Below are 27,617 nucleotides of genomic sequence, written 5' to 3'. Positions count from 1 at the left end.
AGGTAATTGAATGGAGAGATAGAAGACAATAGCCGGGCTGCGAAGGTGAAGGAGAAGAGCAAAAAGACCAGAGGGAGAGAGAGAGAGAGAGAGATCGCGAACTGAAAACAAGCGCAGAATCAAATTAGCGGGAGGGAGGGAGGGAGGAAGGAAAAGTAAGGGGGAATTTGTGTAATTATATTTACAAGTGGCGTACTCGCGGAAACAAAAGCCGTCCAAGATTGCTCAATTCAGTCGGGGACTTATCATTGTGCGCTCGTCGAATGTTTTGTGCCGCGGAATTGCCCTTACCGCGCTGGCAACCCTTTGCCTCCCACTGCTGCGGAAACACGTTAGTCGCTGCTTTTTATGGCCGCGCGCACGTGGACACATTGCGAAGCTTCATTACACGTCATGATTAGTTGCGCTTTGTGGCTTTCAATATTATTTTCTGTCGGCAAAATCACGGGCAAAGCTCGTGTGTGCTTGGATCTTTTTTCGTCTTTTTTCATTAAAAAAAAAACGTCAGACACCGAATACGCGAAATTGATTCCTTCCGCTCGTCTTTCGCCTTTCAATTCAAGATCCTTCAAGCATGTACAGCGAAACGAAGAGCAGCGCGCCGATATGGAGAATCGCCTTTTGCCGGACAAAGCGAAATGAAAAGATAACTCGGATGCTTTGACTACCTGAAGCTACGCGTGCATGCGTTTGTCTCTCGGACGAGGAGAAGAGGCTACTTCTGCTCCTGCCATGTAATATCTTGTATTATGACATTTTTCTCTCAAAGTCCGTAGAAGGAGCAGTGTGTGTCGTGGGGTATAAAGGTAGAGAAGTCTCGACGGTCAAAAAGCAAAAGCGATATCGAATTTTTATACGACACTGCCCCGCAACGAACTGCTGCTACTTTGTAGCAAGTCTTTCGAACGTTATGATGTATTTAAATTCTCAGTTTTATACTTACGTGTAGTTTAATATTTTTTTTTTTTACGTAAAAAGCGTTAGCTTTGTAGTACAACAAGTTTTCCGGTTCGTTTTTGTCGCGTAAAAATCAGCAGCATAACGGCTCATTCAATTATTCATTTTGTAAAGCACATGCTGGCGGCGCGTCTGCTGCAGTCATAAAAGTCCCTCGCCATTCTTCTCGTTTCTTTCGCTGTACCTAGTATAATTTAGTTATCAAACGTTTTTATAAAATCCTCAGCCGCGCTTTCCTCGCTCTCTGAAGACTCGATAATTAATACACGAAATAGCTGCTTTTTTAAACTGGCCCGGGCTTTGTTGGAAAATGCGAGGGAAAACTGCGCGTTAACGTGTAAATGAAACAAAACTTCCTCGACGCACATAGTAGTTGTTCAAAACAACCGTTCAAAAGAACGAACGACTCTTGCTAGTAGCAGTGGTGCACTGCAAAGCTTATCCTGGGCCGTCGAATCGCTCGTTAAACTTTTCATGGTCCGCGTGTGAAAGGGTTTCGCCCATTCTTTCTTTCTCTCTCTCTCTCTCTCTCTCTCTCTCTCTCTCTCTCTCTCTCTCGAGTAGCCGTAAAGCTGCCACTGCTGAGGCTTCGGCAAACGCGAAGAAAGAGGCGAGGAAATTTTTTTTAAGACCCACGAACCTGACGTTTAGAGAGCAAGAAAACTCGGCGCAGCAGTGCGAGCTGTATAGGCGGAGGGCTTCGAAGTGGCTGAAAATATAATATCGCGCGCGACGTTTTAATAAAGCGAGTTGGGTAATCAAGACGGGCGTTAAAAAGCTTTGTTGTTTTAACGGGCCGTTTTACGCGCGCTTAAATCGCACTTGGTAGCTTTTCGTCCGCGACGCGAGTCTCTTTCGAGTGTGCTGGCCGTGGAGGGACAAAGCGCGAGTGTGTGCAGCCGGCCCCACGAAGAGGGCGTAAAAGTTGGAATGGATGGACGTGGGAGGGATGGGAGGAGAGTCGTTTTGTTGCGATTGCGGAGAAAAAGAGTGGACGCCCGGCTGGACGAAAGAGGAAAGAAAAGATGGATGGTGAGTTTAAAATATATAAAAGGCACAGGTGCGCCGGACATAGGGAGGTAATGCGAACAGTATAAAAGTATGGCTATCGCTCATGTATCAAGTGTACTGAAAGTTTTTCAAAGTTTCTGGTAAAAATTACGATCGACAAAAAATGTTTACCTCGAACTATTAAACGCCATAGAGGCGCATTCCACCCCATCCTTAAATCACGCTTATCCCCAAAAATAGAAACGTAGAGAGCGAAATGCCAAAGAAAAAGCGGCTCACCAGTCGTAAAACAAAAACGAGTAAAGCACACCGTCCCACAGTGTAAGGGAAAAAATAGAGGAAAACGGGCGCGAGGTTCGCGATAAAAAGATGGCGGTGGAGAGGGTCCTAGCAGCATATCTGCGCACCGTATATACGTAAGGGGTGTAAATAGAGAACGCGCGAGCGGAAGAGACACACGCCCGTGCGCACATAGAGGGGGGAAGGGCCGAGCAGCCAACATATAGAAATATTTTCACAAGAGTTATATACGGGGAAGCCAGGCGGGAGACAAAAAAATGCGAAAACTTTAGTGGTCAGCTTCGCGGCCGCGACTGCTCTCTCTCTCTCCGCGCGCCCTTCTTTCCTTGGAAAATTTCCATATTTGGGGGTTGGGCGCCACATCAGCCGTCGGGATATTATTTCAGTCGCGCATATTTCCGCAAATGAATTTAACGAAAACAATTTTTACTCTTTTAATTAGTCGCCAGCAGCAGCGGAGTCCCTCGCATGCCGGTGTTCTCTTTTCGCGGGAGACGCGCGGAAGGGGGCGATATTTTCCTTGCGCGGGGGGGGGGGGCACGACGAGCTTTTCCGAGCGCTCGGGGGGTGATGTATGCGCGTAAGGAGAATTAGGCGCGAAATGAAAGTTAAACTCGCCGTATACGAAGATATCTTTTCGCTCCGCGAGGGACACGAGGGGGTGGTGCAGGGGCACGACGTGTGCGTAAGCTCGATTGTTCTTGGATACGGCTTGGTATATGGGGGTCGGAAGACTCTTTTTCGTTTTAACGGGCTTCTGGATTAATTCTGATGCGTTGGAGGGTACTTTTTCTTATTTGTATGAATTATGGCCGGGATTTCTTCTCGGACCCTGAAAACTAATTTTCATATTTATGGAAAATTTGATTATTGCGCCTCTTCGAAAGTCAATCTATTCATCGTCCGCGCGCGGCATAATTAGACGTAAAAGCCGGTGGCACAGCTTCTACGGAAAATTAGTCTCTCTGCGGCGGTCTAGCCGCGCCCCGGCAAATCGAGGGAGTAATCGTGCTCATAAATAACGTTTTATCGAAGCGCGCCGCGCGCCAACCCCTAATTGCCGATGATTGCGGCCGCCCGTCGCTTCGCAAAAACACACACACAACGAGAAAATCCGCCGGTCGATTCACTCTCGGTGCGAATGATACTTTTCGGGGCTGAATCATTACCGCGTGTGTGTTATACCCCTTTACCAACTGTCGTTGCCGTCGGTTATATTCGTATCTCCCTTTTTTCGCCGGTCCGCGTTTCGTTATTTGCATGCGGGCACACAGTCCGGTAAATCATCGCGAGAGCCGGTGTCATTTTGCTCGGCGGCGCGGAAGTGGCGTTTTAATCGCATCGCGCGCGCTCGGACGAACGCGAAAATAAAAAAAAAATACGCGTATGTCAACCGGGAGAGAGAATTTTCGGTGCGGGAGTTTGCCGGGGCGTGATCGACGGTAATTAATTCGATGGATATGTTCGAATGATTAAAAGGAGTGGGTCGCGTCGCTTTTTTTCGGCCGATTTGTCGCACGTGTAAACGTCTCTCTCTCTCTCTTTCTCTCTCTCTCTCTCTCTCTCTCTCTCTCTCTCTCTGTTATATTTACCCTTTGATGCGGGATCTCGGCGGCGGCGAGTTATTCACTCGTAGATTTTTGTTTATTGCATCGTATTAACCGATTGTGTGCGCGCGTACACTTTTTGAAAGGTGAGTTCGACGGTTTTTTTAACGTCGACGTGAAATGTTTTCAAAAAACTCGGTCGAATGCGCGCAGCGCAAAGTCCGGTCTTCGCGGATATGAAATGTCAATCGACTGATATCAAAGTAACGCGATGCAATTTGGAGACCGAATAATCCCCTCTTTATTTGCGAATAAAAATGTATCCAGTGAATGCGTCGACTCGGATTTAAAAAATTGCTTTTTCCTTTGATAATCGGAAACCTTTTTCATTTATTGAATTTCATTTGACGGTAAAGTCCCTTTTTACGTTAAAACGTTCGAAATCTCTTATTCAGGTGGTATTCAACGCCAAAAATGAAAGTTGAATAATGCGAGTTCAGCTAATCTCTACTAGACTGGATAAAAAAAACGGGCATGGCAAGTTACGTAGTAATTATCTTGAGAGTTGTTCCTTGCTTCATTACGATTAAATATAATAAACTTGACTTCGTTTGATTGATCTCAGTTCTTTTCTATCTGTAATTTTGTTGCGGAATATATCAAACTCGCCTAACCTTTTACTTTTTTAAAAGTTAATTTTTTTTAGAGATTTCAATTCTTTTTAGTAAATTTTTTTGAGTATTTCATATTCAACGTAGTAAAAATAAAATATAAGCATCTTTAGCACCTTTCTACCACAGCTTTCTGGTAACATTTTTATCACTAACATGAAATCACTGATTGTTCTGATATACACCACCCTCGAATTATTTCTACACCTAGACACCAAAAACCACGGTGCGAACTACCCAGACCTCGTCATCGTCCACCTTGTACACCTAGACACCGCCCTTGAATGATTTTTACACCTAGACACCAAAAACCACGGAGCGCACCACCTAGACCTCGTCATCAGCCACCCTGTACACATAGACACTACGTTCAAATGATTTTTACACCTAGATACAAAAAACCACGGAGCACGCCTCCTAGACCTCGTCATCGGCCACCCTGTACACCTAGACACAGTACTTGAATGATTTTTATACCAAGACACTGAAAACATCCTGAACCTTGTCATCGGCTACCCTGGCAAGCTAGTTACTGTTACAGCTCCGGAACGCAGAGTATGCACCGGCAACCCCTTAATTCTAAATATCGTAATATATTAAGTATTATATTTTCTTGAGAAAGCAATCCGCTATTCTATATTATCTATATTATATATTATATCCGCTAGCAAGCGCTACCGCGCCACTTGATACAACTAATACTGTCGTCGATATAGTCCGCCAGCATGTATAGTCGAAACTCGCAGAGCCATGACAATGTCATATCTCGCGAAAAGTTGAGGCGACGCTGCGGCGCATTCCTCCCCTGAATACTCAATGGGCCGCTTGGCGCTCTCGCTCCTTGTAAAACACAAAGGACCGCGCGCGCGTCTATATGATTGCTAAATTATTGAGGCCCTTCCCCAATCACGTAGCGACCTTAAATATTGCAGAGTAGCTGCGCCAAGAGCCGATATGCGATGTACGCGTCTGCCAGACCATCCGGTATTCGAATGGAATACGTTATGGCGTATTGCTAGTTTCTGTTGAGGGCTTTTTTTACTTTTTTTTTTCTTGACTTCAACCCTTAGAATGTTTGAATTATTTCGTAGGAAAAGAATAGCTACATGTTTTTGTTTGACAGCTTGATTTGATTGATATATGGCCTTAGTGGATGAGTTGAATTTTTCACGAGGAGTTTCAATAATTCGTGATCAAATTGATGGGAATTCGTGCCTGGCACAGTACGTAAGGGAGTCAGGAGCGGGGGAAAATGACACGATTTTAATTTATGTTAACATCGAAACAATTTTATTCATACATTTTATAAACCAATAATTTAGCTATGTTAAAAACAGGTGTAATATTTATATTACACTCTTCGTATAATCATTCGCACTCGACGATCTCAAGTGAATCACAAAACCAAAAGGTATGATACACATTTTTACTTTATGATTTATCCGGGATTACAAAGTTTCTGATTCTAGAGAATTTTTTCATCTCGTTTTCGATGCATCACTATATCGTATGGACGAGCTTATAAATGACTTTTGGTTAATTTTTGAGTAATTTTACTGTATGCGTTAGTTTTTGTTAATAAATATGATTACATTAGGAACGTTCGTGCGTATACTCGTTCAGCGATATTGCATAGTGGAAGCATCATCGGCGCATTATAACTCCATTGACGTCAAAAAGTACAGATCAATTTTGTGTTTTTGCCTCTACGGTTCATTTTAATTTACTTTTCACGATAAATAGAAAATTTAACCAGATTTCCATAACTATTATACAGTTAACAAATAACGCAGAGTCGAAGTTTGGCTTCGTATTTTTACAAACTTTTATTAAGTTTATTTATTATATATAGTCATAGACCTAATACAAACGAATCAACAAAACAATTCTTTCTTATGATTTTTTTCAATAAGTTAACCCTAATATTTGGCGTGTATTGAAACTTATGTATTAAGTTTACAAGGTTGTTATATCGTAAACTTGGCTAGATTAATGTAAACACAAATCTTCTGCAGTACAAACTAGCTATACTTTACAAAGTCACCGAAAATCACAACGAAAAGTCAAACCGCAAAATGTACAGAACCTTGCTGTACTTGGAAATCACTCGCGTCTCACCCCCACCTTGCCGACACTCAAATAAGCGCCCGCCTTGCTGTAGAAGGGGCTTTGAAGAAATAAAACATCCCCCGAAAGGCCGAAAAGGCCATAGTAAGTACGACCGCGCGAAACTTGGCGCATAACTCAGGCCTCGTTATCTGACTCGCAAATAAGGCGAGCGGCAAAAGTTCGCGACATCAATCTGGTCTCTTTTTCCGGACCGTTCGAGATTCGAAGTTGAAACAATGCTCAGTGTGACGTACGAGCCCCTCGGGGTAAAGCTGCGCGCGGACGATTCGAATCGACCTCTTTTTTATTCGCGTCACTGCTGTTTGTATCTCTTTTTCGGTAGTTTGCGGCGATTTCCTTTTTCCTTGTTGTTTTTGTTTTGCCGTTCGACAAGCGCGGGGGGTTCGGATCTATAGTTGGGATTTATGCTTAATGAGAGTTGTCGGAACAGTCTTGGATATTTTTAAGGGGTATTTCATAAGTTATAGCATATGGCGTACATTGCCCAGTGACTCGAAATATCGTTTTGAACCGTCACTTTTTTGCTCAACAAAAATATTTTAAAAGTAACAGTCTTTTCATTGGGTATTGATAAATAATATACATTTTTTTAAGTGACTGACCTTTTGAGCTCACGAAAACGCATGGCTACTTGCTGACCGAAAGATTCATGTTTGTATCAAACACACGAATGATAAACGTCGACAGAACGTTTTGAATAAAACATGTGTTTCCCTTACTCGGTAGAATATTTTATTTTAAGAATTGTCTAAAGAGCACCAAAGTTTTACTTTTTCAGATCGACGACTAAACTTCTACTCGGGTATTCTATCTACAGTAAGATTTACGCGCATAAAGTTCGGTCAGACTACGTTTCCACAGACGAGGGTTACGTCTTTACAATCTATCGTCCATGTTATCATCACCGAGTTCGCTCAGCTTTATCATTTGTACTTTTCGAGATTTTTCCTGTCCTTCAACATTGGATTGTCAACGTGATCTAATGCCCTAATCGTCCTGCATTCATCAATTTAACAAAACAAAATTATTCATCAATCGCGTAGCTCAATTTCCAGCAACTCAACCCATCCGCTTGAAAAATCTCGAAAAGTACTCTGCTCCCACCGAATTCTTCAACGCATACAAAGTGCCTCAGCGCATCGTTCGACCATGTCCGAGTCTATGAGCCCCTTATTTGGCCTGTCATTTGGCCTCGTAGCCAGTGGGCTGGGGCCCGCCGAGTCCGTTGTTGAGGCCTGCCAAGGCTCCGAGACCGCCACCGCTGCTGCTCGAGCTCGTGGGCACACCCGGGTAGCCGTTGTGACCACTCGCGGAATCGTTGACCGCGCCGCCGATGCCGTTGGTTTGCCGCTGCTGCTGTTGCTGTTGCTGTTGGTTGGCTGCCGCTCCGCCGCCGGCCGTTACCGTCTGAAACATGGAAGTTCAAGTTGGTGTTAGTATAATATTAGTTATAATCGTTAATTAAAAAATGGTCAATCGCTTTCATTATAAAATCAAGACGATGATGTATGAAAAAGTTTGATTCAGAGATACAGCCTCGAACGCTACAAAACAACGAAAAAAAAAAAATCTCTTCATCACCCATCAACTTTTTCACGACGGCTAATGAAATTAATGCGTTCTCGAAAAATTAGCCATTAGCTTCCATGGCTCGAGAGTGCGACGTAACAGCACAGTATCCGGCGAAGCGCGAAAATAATGACAAAAAGCCCGTAACCATACCGAATTTCATTACTTTATCAGCCACCCGCGTCGCGTGAAACGAGCGGCACCAGTTAATTATTGAAACGTGCGCGCGCGCGTAAAAGTATATGCAATTGCCGGAGCTAATGTTATTAGCTCATTTGTCACGCGTGTATCTAATTACATTATTTTTACGAAACGCCGGCAGCTGTAATTGGAATATTATGCGCATCGATCGTGGCCGTTTGCGCGCCGCGCCGACAACGTAAAATATTCAAAATTAGATTCTCGTTAGGCGAGCGCAGAGGTCTACACCGGCGTAATTCGCATGCAAAAATTAAAAAGTTAAAACAGCAACAGCCTTCGGAGTTTAATCTTCAATGTACACACGCGCCGCGAATATTAATTCGACGAAGAAGCGTTTATGTTAAATGCCGGGGGGGGGGGGTAGTGTATAAAGTGGTTGAATTTTCGACGGGAAAATCGCACTTTGATTGATCGACGATTTTTATTTTGAAAAAACGTTTTATACTCGTCCACGCAAAACAATAATCCCGTGATCGGTCATAATTTTCAAATAATTCCGTATCAACGCGCCGGAATAAAGCCCCGGCGCGGCAGCAGCTGTACACAGCCACTTGTACAAGTTTGAGCGAGAGCTAATTCGTGGGAGTTCGATCGACCGTTGAAAATTCGCGAAATTTATTATTCAACGAAGTGGAAGAAGAAGCGGCAGCAGCAGATGAGAGAAATTCGCGTACCGTAAGTTCGTCATCCGATTCACTTTCCGTTTAACGCCTCGGCGTGTAAAGAATAAAGGGGAGGCAGGAGCAACTTACGGCTTGGAAGCGAGAAGAGAGAGAGAGAGAGAGAAAGCTAAGGAACTTGTAACTCCCAAAGACTCGTCGGCGGATCTCGCGCCACTTTCGAAGTCATATTTATGTAGAGTTCGTGCGAACCGCACAAACGAGGGGGTGAGTAGGGGGAAGAGAGGGGAATGGGAAATAGAAACAGAAGAGGCTAAGTAGTCGGAGTATTGGGTGTAGCCTTATTCAAGCTTTTGCTACAAGCACGGTAATTTTTGTACACGTTTTAAAGTGCGACTTTCTAGGGAAAAGAACCACAAGCTGAATTATCGCATATTGGCTCGAGGCACGAATAATCCATCGAGCGATTAAAAAATGTCGAAGCTCGGCAAACTCTTCCGACCATTCCAACTTTCTCCCGTAAAGTATTTAAAGAAAAATCCGCTTAAAGAAACTGATTCCAACTTCTTTTTTCCCATAAAAATCGATTTCCAAGACCTGCACGCTGCATTCTTGAGGGAATAATTGAGAGAGGAAGCGCCGGCAGAGAGGAGGTGGGGGTGGAGCAGGAGAATAGCGAAGAATTAAGACAAGAAAAGCACGCCGGAGAAAACAGGGAAGCAGGGGGTGTTGAAAACTTCAAACTTAAGAACTCGAACCCTCTCCTTTGCACTTACTACGAAGGCGCGGGAGAGATAGAGAGAAAGGTGTTAAATAATACAGGCTTAAAATTCTCTCCGTACGTTCGCGCTCGCCCCTTCTTGCGCTGTCTTTCGACTAGGCTTTACGCGGAAGCCGTGTGTATAAATTTATTCCGGGTGATAACGGGCTGAACTGTGCAATTGCGACAAATTTTTAATGGACTCTGCGGTACTTAACTTTCCAACGCGATGATTTTTTTTTACCTATTTCTCTTGCTTGTTTGCGGACGACTTTGTTATACCTAATTCACGAGGTTTTCTTTTGTTTGCTTGCAGACCCACACTGAAGCCGCAAGTGATCCAGTGTAGCTGACTCGATTGTCGACGAAAGGTAAGATTTTGCGTTATTATGTAGATTTGGATGTTTATTATTGCGTATGTGAAATATCTGTAAAATGAAACTGAATTTGGGATAATTATCTGCTGACCACTATACTACTGAAGAATTACGATATATTTAAGATTTTTACTCTTCCGAGTAAAATTTCTTGAAATATCATTAACGTGGGATAAATCACTGACCACTATACCACCGAGGAATAATAACGAATCTATTCGATTTGTTGCAAAAAATTTACCAAAATTAAACTCCAAGCTATTCAAATCAGAACGATCCCACCCCTTCGTAACGCGACACTACCACAAAGCGCCTGCAGCTCTCGCGATCGTCCCCATAAATCCCAGCTCAGCGCCAACCGCCACCGTCGCCTCTGGCAATCGTAGATAAAAGTCGAATAAGTCATAGACTTAAATTTCGCGCGGCAGCTACGCGCAGCAGTCAGTCCAGCACAGTAGCGGCTATTCCTTAATTACGCGACGCGTGCACCGCCCGCGGGGCTGGAAAAGGGTTCGGACGCGAATGATAAAGCGAGCCCCGGAGTTCTCCGACCGTGGTCATCCGTCATTTTTATCTCGCGGTTAATTATACTGATTATACCTGCGCCTCTTCATTAATTTACTTTAACGAATGGCCGTCTTTTGGCTTTTCTTTGCGAGCTGCCTCTTGTCTTGCGATATATACGCGCTGGCTTTCTTTTCTCTCTCGCGCGCGCGAAGGAGGGTGCTTTCTTCCAAGGGGTATAAGTTACGTTTTTTTTTCTCTTGCCGCGGCTTGATTTAGGGTTTTGAGATTTAAACGCGCGATATGACGGCGGCGGGAAAAGTTTTGTTTGTCTACTTTGATAACTTGAGTAGCAATGAACTTTGTAAATACTCGACAGCGTCGCAAACAATTGAACGAAGCGAAGGACTATTCTTCACGCCCTAATCACCCCCAGAAAATTTGAGCAAAACACGCGGTCTCCTTGCCGTGAACAAAAAAAAATCGCACCGATCAACGAAAGCGATCTCCCCCTCGACCTCGCTTAATTGAGTTAACTCACGGAAAAGGCGCACGGCACAACCCCTCGCGAGAAAAGCCGCGTGGAAAAGAAGCCGGAGCGAGACATCAATCGCCAGCCGAGAATACAATGCGTTCGGGGGTCACTTTTCAAGTTAGACCGAAGCTGCCCAGTCGTTACGACGAGAAGTGGCGATTTTCGCGGACCCTAGACTCAACTGTTTGTGTACTCGGGGGTGAGAGCTAGAGAAAGAAGTTACGGTGATGAAAGTAGCGCTGAATGGAGTTGTTGAATGCCGCTGGTTTTTCTAAGGGATTTGTTGTGGATGTATAGGATGGGGAGGGATATCGTTTTACGGTTTGTATTGTAGCTGGCGATGGTTGGTTTATAGCTGGTGATTGTATTTTTTCGAGTAAGATCGACTTCTATTTCATTAATCAGACTTTTGGCGGAAAGGCTATTCGTTTAAAGAGACATCAGCACAGCTGCATCGTATTTACGAAAAAAATCACTGGAAACTCATTGAAACGAAAGCTTCAAAGCAACTGCCGATATTCCAGCCCGCCGACCCTTGCCTCCATTATTCAAATCCTCATTCCAAATCCCTTCTGTCACTGATATCCAACTTGCACAATGACTCGCCCACGGACATCCAATCCCTCATCCCATTACTCCCTCTCTATACATCCTAGCACCCTCCGCTTCTCGCTTTAGCGTCGAATCGCGTGTCATTAGTCCGTCCGTCGATCGTCTCTGGCCAGGTGTTCACGATGCGCCTTTTCTGCGCAAAAATTAGCGCCTCTCGCAGGTGTGCGCTGTGAAAAGAGGGGCGAGGCGCCGCGAGCTCTCTGTGGAGGAAATCGAACGAGACGTCGTTAGGGAGGCTAGGTATGTGCTTGCCTCTTCGCAAGCTCGTTTTTCCAGAACGAGAGTTTGCCTTCTTTGTTTTGGACTGGAGTGAGTGCGTCGGGAGAATTTGTTGGAAATTTGCTTTGAAACTTTTTTTGCAGAATTTTGTATTCTGAACTTTATTAATCGATAAGAGCTTGCGAGATGATTGCCGCAACCGGATGGATTTAAAACGTCGGCTGTTAGGAAATTAATCCAAGCGAAAGCACGTTCGCATGTATCTAGTATATCAACATTGACATTTCAATTAAAATCGCTGTAAATGTACTCTAGTAATAAACGTCGTATCTGATGAAGCGCAATTCGGTACGTATACACGGTAAACTTGTAAATCATTCTAAACGCGAAAATACGTCACTAGAAATTGCTCATAAATTTGGACAATAAACTTAGCACAATGTAATATACAAAGATATAAAAACATGAGATGGACGTGTGCTATATTTCATTGCGCAACTTCATTAATCCTTAACGATAGGTAGTTTATAATCTCATTCCCTTCTCTTGCTCTCGCGCAGAAGAACATCCCCCCGTATCCTCTAATAGACACATACACCTCGCACGAGCAAAAGAAGAAGAGCCAAGAGAGAGAATCCGTGAGATTAAGCAGTAAGATCGTTGCTCATGGTGCTAACGAGGCGTAGGGCAGTTTGTGGCCTGCTCGGCGCAGTTAGTGTGGCTATAGAGGATCTCTCTCTAGCCGTTGCTCTGAGCGTTACGTATAAGGACACGCCTTGTCTTCTCTCCCCAACAGAAGATGTGCTGTGCGCAGTGACGTTCGTGTCGACGGAGACGCGTTAATCGACCAACGTGTTTCGCGTTAAGCGTCGCCGCCGTGGTCTCGGTTGTCGGGACATGTGCGGGAGAGAAGTTATCCGATGTGCAATTGATAGGTCGTTTGTCTCTTGCTCTCCGTTATCTGCTAGTGATAGAATCGCTCTTTGATTCAAGTCGTTGATATATTTATGTTATATCATCGCGAAACATAAATTTATGCTAATTAAGATTGGATCAAATATCTGTTTTTATTAAATGCACTGTTTCGCGCGATGCGCACTGCAGTAAAATGCAATCATCATCAAGTCTGCTTAGCAACGCCTGCGTATCCATCAACATTAGCTATTTATCAAGGAACTCATTATCAGATAAACAGAGTGTGCGAGAGCGCATACACATCCGTCTCGCGAATAAAACCTTAATCGCATGGCTTTGCGCGCACACGTGAACATATATATTCACCGGGTTAATACCGCAATAACTCAATGCATCGCCGACAATCGCAGATAATACATCCACGACTGCTCAATCGCACCTCCGGCATATATCACTCTCACGCGAGGGCCATTAACACGTACGCACACCTTAGCCGGATCTATACTGCTATATACGCGTATACATATCTCTGTGCTGGGGGGCGGACGAGGCGCACAATGCGACTCCTTAATGAGCGTATCATGGCGTATGAGACAACGCGTGCTCACATCTGTATATGTATGTACGTGCGTGTGTGCGTGAGTAATGCGTATATGTGGGAAAGTTGGGAAAACGAGATATTAGCGCTCGTATTACCGCGACCCTTTTGCCAGTTGCGGCGGAGTAGTTGTAGGAAAGTCAGGAAACACGTGCGCGTGACGCACATGTACGCCTTCTCTTGAGTGATTTCGTTTCAATTTGTCTGGATTGCGACTGCTAAAGGTCTATTTCGGATCGAGTTTTGTAAAATTTCGACCGCATGCACGATATTCGCAAAATTTTCTAGCTTGAAGTTTATATTTGCTCGTTCTAGGTGACACAATGAGTCGAAAAACAATAGAAGATGATATATTAAGCAATTTAAACAAGTTCTTCGGATATAAGAGTTTGCGACCTGGTCAGCTAGCTATCGTCACACAAATCTTGCAAAAGAATGACGTGCTGATTTGCAAAGAAAAAGGTTATGGCAAATCTCTGTGTTTTCAGTTAGCTGGGCTTATACAAGATGGCGTGACGATTATTATTTCTCCGCTGCTATCGAGTGCCGAGGAAGAGTGTGATAAGTTAGCAGCATTCACAAGAGTAATTTTTCTATTTTTTCTCTTATTTTGTTGAAACGCTGTTTGATTCTATAACTTACACAATGTATGAATTTGTAGATCAAATGCGCATATTTGCATACAGACAATCATCAAGATCAAGAACAAGATTTGAGAAATGTTTTGATAAAAAAGAACAAAGTACTAGAGGATTTGCGTAATCCTCGTAGTTCGGAATTGAAATTCCTGTATGTAACGATCGATTACATTTTAAATTCGTCCAAGCTAAAGCATATTTTGATAGACCTTTACAAAGAAAATTTGTTAAATGCCGTCGTCGTAGACGAGGTGCACTGTGTGACTCAATGGATTTATTCATTCAAGAGTGACTATTCAACTTTTGGTTTTTTACGAGACTTATTTTTCAACGTTCCTTTTTTGTTCTGCAGTGGACCTATCACTAAGCAAACTTTAGCGCTGATTCAAACGATACTGCATCTGAGGAATCCTTATATGTAAGTTTAGAGATCAAAAGCTAACTTATTTTTTGAAGCTACTTTTTCATTGATCTTGCTTTTTTGCAGCTTCAATGATCCCTCAGTTAGATACAACTTGTCGTACAAAGTAATGTACAAAGGGAATAATTTTCCCACTGAGAAATTGATCGACTATGTAAAGAATGCGTACACTGGCAAAACTGGATTTATGTACTGTCAGAATAAAGAGAGTTGTCTGGCATTGTCGAAAAAATTGCGAGAAAATGGCGTTGAAAATTTCTATTACCACTCTGCAATTTCAGACAAAGACAAAGCTGCTTTACATTCTATGGTCATTTCTGGGGTACAGTTCCTTTCTGATCCATGCTTCGTATCTAAAGCTTCTATTTGAGACCTATTTAATATTTTTTTCTTGCAGATAGTTGTTGTGTGCGTTTCCGGTGCTGACGTGGACATCAGCCTACAAAAAGTTGACTATGTCGTACACACGGTTATCCCCAATTGTCTGGAAGTCTACTTTCAGGAGGCCGGTAAGGCAGGCAAAAATACAGAATATGGCGACTGCGTCATGTTTTACAGTATGGATGATTGCGATTTGGATCTCAGATCCTCCGTAAATTACTACATGGAATCAATGAAACTCGCTAACGCAGAAAAGAAAGAGCAATTGGGCTGCCAATTAAAAGATTACAGACGTAAAATTAACGAAGTAGTCGTGTATGCGGAGAACACTTCCATTTGTCGTCAAGTCTTTTTATTAAAGTATTTTAATGATGAGAGTGTGGAAATACCTTGTGGAATTTGCGACGTGTGCATAGTTATGAAGGACGGATTTGTCATTGACATGTCTCACGTTTTGAGAAAGATTTTAATGTGTGCATGGTCTATTAATCGACATCAAAAGTCTATAGCAGAATGTGATCTGTTTTTTACTGCTACAGTACCAAATATTATTGCTGCATTATTGGGAACAGTCAAAATGCGACATTGTGACTTGTGGTTGGTAAAAGAATGGTTTTATGGATCGTTTGCATCGTGGGATGCTCAAGTTTTGCACAGGTTTCTGTATGTACTCATTAGTCACAGATATTTGGCTGTTAATCACGTATTCAACGAAAACTTTGAAGCATTTGAAAATTTGATCATCACACCCGAAGGCCAAGAATTTGTAAAATCGAATAACGAGGTAAAGCACTGTATAGAACTATTTTCAATTTTTGATTAAAGATTTTGAATAACGTGTTGCTCTCGTCAATTTTCAGTTGACCTTAACATTCTCCCTCAAAGATACATCTTTTACCAAATGGCTGAATATAGATTGGATCGCAGATCAATATAAGAAAGATTTAGACGGAGTCGTGTTATACCACGCTTTGCACAGTAACCTGCAACGCGTCGCAGAATGGCATGGTCCATACGTTACGCATTTGTTTCATACGGTACCAGGAACGTGGGATGAATTTAAGGAAATAAAGATGAATTACATGAAAAATGAAAAAAATAACTTTGACGAAGACTTGTTTACCGTTTGCTTAATATATTATCAGATTTTTAGAAGTATGTTAAGAATGCGGTGTATGATTTTATAATAATGTCCTTTAACAGGTTAGACAGTGGTCGTTAAATGTAGAATAAACATATTGGAAAAAGCTCGGTTCGTGTTTTGCTCAACCTGTTAAAGCACAATATTTTTTACTGTTCTGTCATACGAATAAACAAAATTAAAAGAAAAAATTGTTTTTCAGAACTAAAAAATGGAAATGATGGGTCAGTCGAGCAACAGCAGCAACCTCAAGTCACATATTGTTCAGACGTACGTGTCAAAGTCTCTAGAAGGCTTTAAAGATGAGGATCCCACTTACGAGCTATTATTAGTCACTAGATTCGCCAACATGAAGAAGGTTGTTTCTATTACTTTCTTCTTTAATCCATACAACATCAATTGACTTATCCAAACGTTGTTCTTTTCCAGTTAACGACACCAGCCTTAACAATCGGTCTGAACATAACAAACTCAATGGCCATCAATCCCCCGCCTCCTAGCGTTCCGCATTTAATTTTACCGCAGTATGACGAGCCACTGAGCAAGCAGCTAACGGATGCGAAAAATCTACAATCGCGCGAGTTTCCCTCGTCGTCAATCGATCTAAGGGAAGGCGATATTTCTGAGTCGCGTAGCTTTAGTGGCATGTCAGAGACAAACGCTGTTATTAAGCTTCACAACTATAGCAAAATGAGCGAAAATAATAATTATAGCAGATTTGATTCTAACAAGCCTAAGGGAATCGTTGTCGGTGTTAAAAGAAAGCCGTATGATGAAAAGCCAGAATCCTCGAAGATCACAGACTGTCAAAAGCTTACGTACGAATCTGGATGGGATCGTACTGATAATGATTATAAAGCTTTTGTACGTAAAAAGAGAATTAATCCCGTTTATGATTAAGGTGTATATCAATGTATATTTCTTTACTATATAAGCTTTTTATATCTCATAGAGATTCTTTTGTTTCTACTACACTGAAAAAAAAACACAGTCGTTTCTGACACGGTAGTTTTAACCGTAACGACTGTTCAGTAAGAACAACGTATGTTGAATTCGTATGCAAATAACAGAGTTAATTACGATTATTATTAAGATGTATATTTTTGGACGAGGTAGTATTTTTATTTCATAAAGCTTCTTTCATTCTAAACTATATTTGTAAAGTAGTTTTTTAAGTTCTTTGAATGACGAGTAAATTCTTGATTAAGATATTCCAAATGAAACTCGATCGAGTTCACGCACCATATCGTGCAAATGATAAAGACGAACGTTTTTGTTTTGAAATCTTCTATATTGTTGATAATAAAGAGCGAAGCATAGCTCAATGAAATTAATCCAGCTTTCGATTCTTTTCTGTAATTCACGCAACAAATTTCCCGTTTACAAGATCCGCTGATTCTCTTAAACGTCGATGTCGCCGATCTCGACATTACCATATTATCGTCTTCGACCTGGTCTCTTCCGCCGACGGATAATCGTCACGCGAGCTTCTCTCTTCGTTTCGACTTTCGCGAGCTTCTCCCTTGGGTGCACTTTAGCGCGCAACGACGAAACGCCCGAGTAGTAGTGACTGGGGGCAACACCTCGCGCGATTTTTTTAATGAAAAAGGCGACGAGTCACGCGATATCGGAGGTGTTTCGTCCTTCTACCTTTTTTTACCTCGAGCATTTTTTTTGCTTGCAAGTGGAGTGTTAATTAGAAAGTTGGAGAGCGGAGGCTTGGAAAATTAAGGGTGGCTTTAATTAATGGATTAGCGAGGCTGCGCTGTTACGAGGAAAGTTTTCTTCTATTGCCACGCGTTGTAGTTTGTATTTTTAAATAATTGGACTCTTGTAGAACTCGATTATTATTGCAGTTTCTAATTACGGATACAAGCTATTAGATGACGGAAAATAAATTAGAACACCTAATGGAGGGAGAAGCGTTAAGAGCCTCTGAGCCTATCGAAAAGAAAATTGACTACGTTAATTATCAACGACTACAGGCCATTCCATTTCTGCTTTCATTCGCCACTTTGTTTTCCTTCGCTTGCTTTGCTCAGACTCCCTTAAGCTCGCGAAGGGGAAGCGAGGGTCGTTCACGGTTTTTCTGATTGCTTGGGAATCCGGACAGCTGTCTCAATCTTTCGCGGTGCCGAGTACATGGGCTTTCCAAGGTGTTGCCTCGTGTAAAAATATACTTTCCATAGAATCTTATTAATTTTCAAGTAAAATAAGTTTAATTTTAGAATCAATTGAATGATCAGTAAACAAACGAATTAAACTCACTCGATCAGTTCACGAAACTATATCGTTCGGCAATTTACTTTCCAGCCACACCCTCGTATTACAGAGTTAAAAGCTGTGGACGAGAAGAAAATGAGGGAGAGTAAAGTATACGGAAGCACGAGTCTACAAAGTCGATTATTAGCACTCGCTGCTGGCGCGAAGGGAGCCGAGCCATTTTTCCGAATTTATCGGCCCGTCATTGGACGACAAGTGTTCCCGCTGCCACATGTACGCTTTATACACTCGTCGGTCTTTGATGTGTTTTTGTTGTAGTACTACGCCCGATACGGGAGAAAATTGGCTATTGATAGAGTCGATTGATTTTCGTGAGAGCGGAAACACGTGTGAGTATATATAGGGCCGTTTATACAGTTTGTTTGAACGTTGGGGGGGTGTATTTTCTCGTGATGCGAGACAATATTTAACAATTTTATTTGCAGATATAAATTTAAAAGAATGCGTAGAAGTAAACTTAATCGCGACGTATGCTAAGCGGCATTTCGAGTCTACTATCTGTATAAGCGGCCAATTCGTTTGAATGCAAGAAAAACGCGTTAAGGGAAGAGAGCGAAGAAAGATAGTGCTCACAATTGGAGAAGGGACGAACGGAGAGAAGTAATCCGCCTCCTTCGCGGTTTTTAAGAACCTTAACGCCTCCCCTTGATTTCGTTCCCGAGATAGCGGAATGCCTCTCGATTTACATTTCGTTCGGGCGTCTAATTCTCCGACTCGATGCGAATTTGAAAGGGTCGAGGAGGAGAGTGGAAAAAGTGGTGATCCCAGCTTTGGAACTTATTCCGGAAGCGTTATTTACTGCTGAGTGGATTTTTTTTTTAGAAATGTCTCGAACGTTTTTCCTTTCGTAATAATAGCCATCATCGTCATTTCTCAAAACCATCAAAAAATATTCGAGACAGCTCTACTGAATATTCACGCATAACGACCCAAGTAAACAACAGCACCGAAAGAGAGAAAAAACACTCAACAAAGTCCACAAAGCTCGACTTCACAACGCGCTCGTAAGAGAGAGAGAGAGAGACTCGAACGCAGGGTTGAGACAGGCAGAAGGTGATCCTCCGAGGCTCTATGGCGCGCGTCAAGAGGGATCCGTCAGGCTTAGGGTAATAGATGCCCCGCGCGACATTAGCATGCCGTCGCGCGATTATTGGCATTACGCGACGCGCAACTGCGACTTGGCAAGAGAGCCGCGCCCTTTATATGTAAAGGCGCGTCATTTATAATCGTTGAGCCCCACGGGAATCGACGTCGGAGATGTGTAACGATTGTCACGGTAGGCTTTTTTTGCTTGGGCTTGTTTGACGTCGACGAGAGCAAAAGTGATTACGCGTATCAGAGCGGCGATGATTGGCAATGCCGAGTGCTGCTGGAAAGTTCAAATCTGTTAGAAAGTAATCACGAAGCTCAGTGGTAGACGGAAGAAAAAAATCGTAGTGCGCGACGGAATAATTGACGAACGTCTCAATCGCGTAGTTCCGATCACAAAGGCAGCCGCAGCTCCTCAATAATAAAGTATCTCCAAACTCGACGTGGCGCTACGCCTAACCGATATTAATTAAGCCAAGACAAACACGCACTCGGTCTACGCGACGGCGGCGGCGGCACATACATATATAGAGCTCTGGAGTACATACACGACGACGACGAGGGGTTAAAGTACACACGATCGCGTCGCGCTTCGCTCCCCCGAACACACGCGGGAGAGAGAGACGACGTGGCGCGGGCGACGTCGAAGGGTTGCTGTATAATGTGCATTTGCATATTATAAGTAGTACACTGGGGCCGATATCATCGTCTCGGCGCGGAGCTCTCGGCCCTTTTTTGCTGCCGATGCCGCGAGTTATATTGTTCCGGGAGAGAGTTGCCATTACGCCCGAGTTGGTGAATCGACGAGGATTTCGCCGAGGAGTATGTTAGAGATAAGGAGATTGCGGTAGTTCTACGTCGCTGGTGTGCGTTTTCGGGTAAACGCGGGTCTGGTTACTTTTGCGAGACGATCGACGCGATAAGCTCGATTGGATGATTTTTCAAAACACATTGACCTAAACCGCGCGCAACGTTCAATCTTCGAACTACATCAAACTCGCGCGAGTGCAAGTGACTCAGCCCCGCAGCGAGCAAACAGCAACCGCGACGACGTCACTCGCAGCAGCAGCAACAACTGCAGTCGCACACGTTAAACGATTCACGCACGCAGAAAACACACGATCCCCCAGCTTACAAGCTCGCTCGCTTGCTCTCTGTCGCGTGCTACGGGGCAACGAATCGCGCCGAGCCGCAAATTGGCAGCGTTTCCGCGCGCCTACCCGCTTGCATAATTTACGGACGGTTGGATTAATCTGCAGGCCAGCCACTACTCGGGTTACGCGATACTTCCGGTCGCCGCTGCGCCTATGCGTATACGTTACAAAATTACCTTTGTAGCGGCTGCTGCTGCTGTAGGGACACTTTTCGCTTTACGCGTGCGAGCACGCTGGACATGCGTCCCGAAGCTAGCCGGTGTGGAAAGTGCGCGTAAGGGTGTAACTTTTTGCAAGCTCTCGCATCTTCATCTCCGACGTATCGAGTACCGTCATCCGATTTCAAAAGCTCAAAGCCATCCAGCGAGGTCGAAATTTTCCGAATCCTCTCGATCGACGTGCCCGACATACCTCGCGCGCCCGTCCAGTCCACCTCGAGACGAGATCCGTGTCTACCTTCGCTCCTCTCCAGGAATCGTTCGCGACACGGCACTCGACGGATCGTTAAGGCACGCGACAGGCGCGCTTGCTTAGCGGGCGAGCTTAATTAATAAGGACACGCGATATCCTCCCGCTCTCTTGATCCTAAGACGCGAGCGAACGAGCGGAAGGGTGAGCAGACTTGGAAGCCCGAGGGAGTCCTTTGTTGTCGAGGTGGAGGAGCTGCAACGGCCGAGCCGCTACTGCTGCCACTTTAACCCGCCTTGAGGGGCTTTCTCCTCGCGAGGAGAAGTCGACTGCTGGCTTTGCTCGCGCTGGCGAAGAGGACTCGCGAGAGAGAGAGAGAGAGAGAGAGAGAGAGAGAGAGAGAGAGAGAGAGAGAGAGAGAGAGGCTTCTCGAAGTCTATCTATCTTTATCGCCCCCCGTAATCTCTGTCTGTGGAGTCGTACGCGCCGCGAGATAGCAGTGGCGATATTTGTAAATCACCGGTGTAGAGAGAGAGAGAGAGAGAGAGAGAGAGAGAGAGAGAGAGAGAGAGAGAGAGAGAGAGAGGCTGGTGAGAAGTTTGACTGCACGTGATGTAAAATTAAAATTCATTGCCAAGTGTAAAATGAGGTAGGTAAAATTTAAACAATAATTGAACATTCTCGTCTCTCGGATCAAACTAACTCTCTTTTTCAAAGAAGCAGTGCGAAGCGTCGAAACATTCAATTCTGTTTAAATCGTACCTGTGGCTGTAGATGAGTCACCTGTCGTTTGATGTGCGCCAGAGTCGCGGTCGTCGGCGGGTGCAGGGCCATGTTTGCGAACATCAGTCGCTCCTCGTAGTCGTACTCGCAGAGGATCTTGTTCTCGCACAGGTAGAAACGGTCGCCCACGCAGAATCTGAAACGAGCCAATGGTCCAGGAGTCAGATTTTTTTATAGCTATAAGTTGTGTAATATTCGATAGCCGCGCAGCGAGGAAGCGCGATAATTCCGTTCCGTCGTCGCCGCGGGAAATTGCGCGAGAAAATAAAAACAAGAAGCTCGCCCCGCACTCTTCCTGTTGCTCCGGAAAATCTTGGAGGTTCTTTGGATGCAAATTTCCCTACTCCACACCCTCTTGGTCTCTCTCGGCGAAATGAATCCCCGGCGCAGCAGCAGCCGAGGGAGGCTAATATTGGCAGTAGCTTGTTTTCGACGCTTAATGAGCTTGCTATATAATTTTATGCTTTAATTAAGGATTATTGCCTGCTGATGACGCGCACCTCGCGCGAGGGGGAAATCGTTTGAATCGAAGACGCTGATTATGCAGCGCGATTAACATCGCTAATTGGAGGCGATTCACGGTGGCTTTTCTTTTGTTTTCAAATTTTATCATAGTCGATACGCAAGGAAGTTCAAATTCAGCATTTCCAGCGTCCCCCTAAACCAGCACGGCAGTCGAGCACAATAAAAGTAAATTTTTCTCGCACCGCATTCGCATTCCGAGGCATTATTCAAAGTGCTCGCGATATGATGTCGAATCTCGGCGTTGTGTTCGGAATTATACGAATCCGAATGAGCGAGGGATCTCACGCGAGCGCCGGAGGTAAATGACGACGCGGTGGCACATACGTGCCCGGATTACGATATCCCCGCGAGCGCAGGAAGAGAGCAGTCGCGCTTTTTACACGCGCAACATCCGCCCGCTGTCGTCGTCCCCTCGGGCTACAAGGTAAGGCCTTTAAAATCTGAGATCGCGCATATTCGCGTTTTATTGCCGATTTTAAGGTCGCGATCTCAAGCTGGCGGAGGCTGTCGGCGATTTTCGGCGTAAGCGCTTGTCGTAAAATATGGTTGCCAGCGAGGGATACGTCGAGGTGTTTTCGGATTTGGGTTTGATTTGTCTCGAGATCTGTTATGAGGTTTGGTTCATTTGATGAGAGATTGGAAGAGATGGATGTAGCCAATTATTAGCATTTCTTCTAAAAAAAAAATGACAAATTCATTACACTTTGACATCTTTCTCGAGGGAATTTCTTCGTCTTAAAATTCGAGTCATGCGCCGGAAGCATCAGTCTCGCGGTTTCCTTTGTAACGAGACGCGTCCCGAGAATGATAGGCGTGTCCGAGCGATTTATCTTGCGAATTACTTTTTAAAAAGCTCGGCTTTTATGCGGCTCAACGCGCGGCTTTTCCTTGCCCCTTTCCCCGTTCGAGCATAAGACATCAACCAAGTTTCGATACTGGTCCCTTTGTATACTGCAAATAAAACGTATAAATATATCAACAATTCACTTGTTTTATTTTTAGATCGAACTGAAAATTTTCGATTCGCTCCTCGTTCTCCATCACAGGTACACCGGCGTGCGCGATACAGATCTCCCGCATAGCCGTGTTCATCGACGCCCCATGAAATATTTATTCAAAACTAGATATTATACAACCGCCTCGACTCGCTCATCCCCCCGAAAAAAAGTGTATAGACTCCGGCAAGAATGCGAAAAGGCACGAGAGCTACACGCTCATGGTGAATAATAAAAGTTCCATACACACACGGAAAAGAGCAACAGCAGTAGCAGCGTCTGCGCGAACATTGCGTATTCAGCGGTAGCTGTCCCGCTCTGGAATCCTGTTTAGCTTTTTCTTCCTCTCCTCTCGTGTCTTTTTACGTCGGGGAGGATTCCTCTCTCTCTCTCTCTCTCTCTCTCTCTCTCTCTCTCTCTCTCTCTCTCTCTCTCTCGTCGAGTGCTTTATTCCGGCGCTTATGCTAATGCAGACGTGATTTTTTTTCAGCACCTCGGCACCTGTGCCCGCAAGAACGGCACTAAACATTTACGGCCGGCCAGAGCGTAAAATCCACTGTGTTCTCTCGTGGAATCGCGATGCGCTATGGTCGTTCTTTTTTGTGGCTCTGTGTGCGCGTGTGCGTGTGTTTTTTGGAGAGGGAGGACGCTTGCGGCCGCTGGATTATTTCGCGGGCAGCCGGTGCGCCATGGTCAAGGGAGATTTATGCATTTTTAATGGAGGCATCAGGCTCCGCTGCGTCGTGTGTGACTGGAAGGCGAAATGCGATGGAAAGTCGGAAGCTCTTTTATCAATATTTTTTGGAGACGGTACTTAATCGAACCGTTGCTGAATTGAGAATAAATCTTGGAAAAAAGGTCTTGACTTCATTTTGGGACTCTTTCAGAGGCCATAAACGAGCGAAACGACGCTCCAGCATTACCCATCTCCATCTCGGTTTTTATTCCCGCGAAAGTAAGCGTCAGCCCCATAAACACAATCAGCAACGAGCAAAACATCTCCCCGAAGCGACCATCAGCCGCCGCGGCGTCGTATCCAAATGCAGCCTCGCGTAATCACCCGTATCTCGTCGTGTATCCGCGTAATGGTATAATGTCATTACGCTTCGCTGCCGCAGGAGAAAAAAAAACAGAGACGAAGATGCGCGGGTGCTTTTATGGCGTTCGATCGCCGCGGAGAAGATCGATATTTCGCGCTTTTTTTCCGGTAGCTGCGCTCCGGGGTACAGGTACTTATCGTAGCCGGTTACGAGGACGCGTTGGCTTTTACGGCGTCGTTCGTTTACGGAGAGGGCAAGAGAGCGAAGGCTGGATTGGAGCTGGAGGCGAGCTTTCGGATTTTTTTACAGAATTGCAGGTATTTGCGCGTTTCTTTGTTTCGAACATGATTTTTTTAGACAAAATGAAAAAAATTCCAGTATCGTACGTTAAAAAGTTAAGAGCAACACCTCGGCAATCTCGCAAATTCCCGTCCTCCGAACGCAAAATTAATTATTCCATCAAGCTTCCCCGTTCGTTAGGCCAGGAAAATTCATCGGGATTCCGAGGCTGCCGCGACAGAGGCGCAAGCTCGCGAGCAATTTAAGGCGAGGACGCGAAGTATACGCGCACGCGAGAAACTCTTAGCGCCGCGGCGGCGGAGCTGCGTCGCGGCGTGTTTGCGGAGGTTTAACGTCATCGTCCTTGGCTTCCGTCGACTGTCGAGGAGAGATTCTCTCTCTGAGCAAACAGCCGGCTGTACGACGCTTCACGCGCAGGCTGCTCCGCGTTTGCGAGTCAATCAGCGATTCGAATCGAGGTGCATTTTTTAGAATATTTTGTTGTGAGAATCGTCATGAATTTAGCCCTGAAAATAATCACCAACAATACAGCCTACTCTAGCCGCAGAAACAAAGTACCGCACTCCAGCCAGAAGTCTCTCTTACCAGCACGCCCTGCGCTAATTCAGCATTAAACCACGTCCTCCGCGACAACTGGCAGCCGTAAACCGCGAGTTCTTCGGCCGCGCGCTCCAAAATCTCGAAGCGAACGCTTTGAATCTGTCAGTCCTCCTCTGCCCCACCCAAGCCTCGCACTCAATTTGCATCCAAGCGTACACACCTCAGCGAGAGCGAGCGAGAAAGACGCCGGAGAGACAATGCCACTCACACTCCCCGTGTTTGTCACTCCCTCGACTCTCTCTCTGTCTTACGAAGCAGAGCCTCTAACGCGTTTAGCGGAGAGACTCGAACCCCTAATCAGATCTCGCGCAAGCTAGAGAGGAGCGAAGAAGACGGATAAGCTTACGGGCCCGACGCTAAGTGTGGAGTTAATGGAGTCAAGACGTCGCGCTCCTGGATAAGCGTGTCGCTCGCGCTAGCGCAAGCTCGAGCTTTACGCCGCTATCCTGAAAGGGTGAAGGGGTTCAGCTACGTTCAGCCTTGTGTGTTCCATCATTTATGCCTATCCTTCCTTCCTTCCTTCCTTCCGCGCGCTCTGGATTTAGGAGAGCGGCTTGTTCACGAACAGGAGCAAGTTCCGCCGATTCTTTCTTTGAGGCTTTCGACTGTTTGGCTGGGCAATGAGCTTGATTGTTTTGCTGCTTGTCGCGCACGTGTATACGTTTCAAAACTTAATCCTTCTTCGATCGACCAGCGACTCGGGAAAGTGAAATTCCAATCGCATAGAGAAGCTTGCACTTTAATGACACGAAATCGATAATAGCAGTTGTGAATGTTCGTCACGATTCCAGTTCGAATCAGAGAGAGTTTTACTTATTTACGCTGTCTCTCTGTCCCTCTTTCTCTCCTGTGCATGCGCTGCTGTTGCAACACGGAATGCAGAACCGAATCGGTAAACACTTGATGTGTACTCGCGTTCGACTGATGCGGCTCGAATCTCGCGCACACACACTATCGCGAGGTTATCTGACTGGCAAATCTGATTTCATGAGCGGTTATTTCAATTCCTGCCATTGATCGACGAGAATATGTCGAGCGGCGATATTCATACACTCGTAAGCTAGTAGAAATAGTTATTCCGCAGCTTTTCTTACTCTCTCACGGAATATCGCTATTTTCGCAGGGGATATTTACTCCGGCTTCCGCTTATGACTTTTATTTGATCAACAAATCTTCCACGGCCGCCTGTGCGAGTTTCGTTGTATTCCCTCGTTCCTCACCGCGTGAATTATCGACGAGTCTCGCGGCGCGGAGTCTGTACCCAGAGTCGGCCCATCCGCGTCAACTTTTCCTCATCAATATGTTGATTCGATTAAGATCCGCGCGTCCGATCGAATTATGTTTTCGATTTTCCGAGTTGAGCAAAAAGCTCCGAGAAATTGCTTATGCAGTGGCAGGAGCATCGCTGCAGTCAGACATGCATAAGGCCGACCGGAGAAAGGGCAAACGGATGGAGAGGCGCAAGAATTCATGAATCCTTTTGCCAGTGACGAGCTTGCAAATTCATGGAATCGCGAGAATGATCGACAAAGCCGCGATATCTCGAGGTCTGCTGGCTAAAGAAGCCGAGACGCTCGATTTAAAAGATGCAGGATTATCTCGAGAAAAGGGCATAATGTTTTTACGGGTTTTATCCTCGGATCGGGGAATAATGGATTAATCGAGTTTGAGGAAAATCGAAACGGATAAATGTTGCATTTCGAAAAGTCATCGGTAATTCAAGAAAGGCGTAATTCGATCAGCGGTAAAAAGTTTCAATTTGATTACGGTTTTAAATAGAGCGACTTCTTCTATACACATATAATGTCGATGTCTAAATGTGTAAATATCCCAACCTCCCGAGCCATCTCCATCCCGAGCTCAAGATCAAACTTCCTCGGATTTCTCCTCTCGGAATTCTTGATGTCATAAAGCGGACCAGAGCAGCTGGCAGATCGTCACGCGAGCGCGAGCTTATTGTCAAATGAGAAGACAGTGAGAAGCAGACGTCGCTGCAGTCGTCTCTAATATCGGACGCTTTGTTTCGATAATGGCTGCTTAGACTCTCGGCCCCTCTCTCCCTCCCTCTCTCCAAGCCGTTAATTACTCGAGACTGTCGGGTTGCTGCTATCAGCCGTTCCCGCGGCGAGGGCTAATTCGATCAAGAGCGAAGTCTCGCTCCGACGGCGTGTAAGGAGAGACGCAAGACGGCTGCTGCGCTGATTTCGACGCGGCGGCGGCGCCTATCTGCACTGCTGCTGGAGTTGAGAGTTGAGACAGAGAGACTCGATTGTCACACGGCAGACGTGACGCGCGGTCGCGATTGTTGTTGTTCGGGTGCGGGGGACGAGTCT

The 27,617-nt window shown here is 44.9% G+C and overlaps 2 protein-coding genes across 16 annotated transcripts in view; one reads left to right on the top strand and one right to left on the bottom strand.

The window, feature by feature from the left end:
- The window catches only part of LOC100118612 (putative ATP-dependent DNA helicase Q1), a 128,906-nt gene that overhangs the window by 7,212 nt on the left and 94,077 nt on the right, over positions 1 to 27,617 (top strand). For 7 of the 12 annotated variants that reach the window (XR_004227087.1, XR_001729069.2, XM_016984443.2 and 4 more), the window contains exon 2: positions 10,083 to 10,137. Coding sequence is in view for 4 of the 12 variants with exons in the window: in XM_031926088.1 (XP_031781948.1) it covers positions 13,850 to 14,110; positions 14,188 to 14,582; positions 14,652 to 14,907; positions 14,983 to 15,750; positions 15,827 to 16,121; positions 16,310 to 16,407 (2,073 nt within the window). In the remaining 8 variants the exon portion in view is untranslated. Of the gene's footprint in view, positions 1 to 10,082; positions 10,138 to 13,841; positions 14,111 to 14,187; positions 14,583 to 14,651; positions 14,908 to 14,982; positions 15,751 to 15,826; positions 16,122 to 16,309; positions 16,466 to 16,536; positions 17,442 to 27,617 lie in introns of those variants that run through there. The other 5 variants (XM_031926088.1, XM_008205651.3, XM_008205652.3 and 2 more) reach the window with 3 other exon arrangements.
- Positions 6,903 to 27,617, bottom strand: part of LOC103315658 (LIM domain only protein 3) — a 76,848-nt gene continuing 56,133 nt past the window's right edge. For 2 of the 4 annotated variants that reach the window (XM_016984444.3, XM_008205653.4), the window contains exons 5-6: positions 21,804 to 21,960; positions 6,903 to 8,023 (exon numbers count right to left, since the gene is read on the bottom strand). In XM_016984444.3, coding sequence (XP_016839933.1) covers positions 7,799 to 8,023; positions 21,804 to 21,960 — 382 coding nt within the window. In that variant the 3' untranslated portion in view covers positions 6,903 to 7,798. The remainder of the gene's footprint in view (positions 8,024 to 21,803; positions 21,961 to 27,617) is intronic. The other 2 variants (XM_032598201.1, XM_008205654.4) reach the window with 1 other exon arrangement.

Source organism: Nasonia vitripennis, chromosome 3, assembly GCF_009193385.2.
Source record: "Nasonia vitripennis strain AsymCx chromosome 3, Nvit_psr_1.1, whole genome shotgun sequence".
NCBI classification, from domain to species: Eukaryota; Metazoa; Arthropoda; class Insecta; order Hymenoptera; family Pteromalidae; genus Nasonia; species Nasonia vitripennis.
Note: the sequence above shows the minus strand (reverse complement) of the source record. Positions and strands in the feature narration are given on the sequence as shown.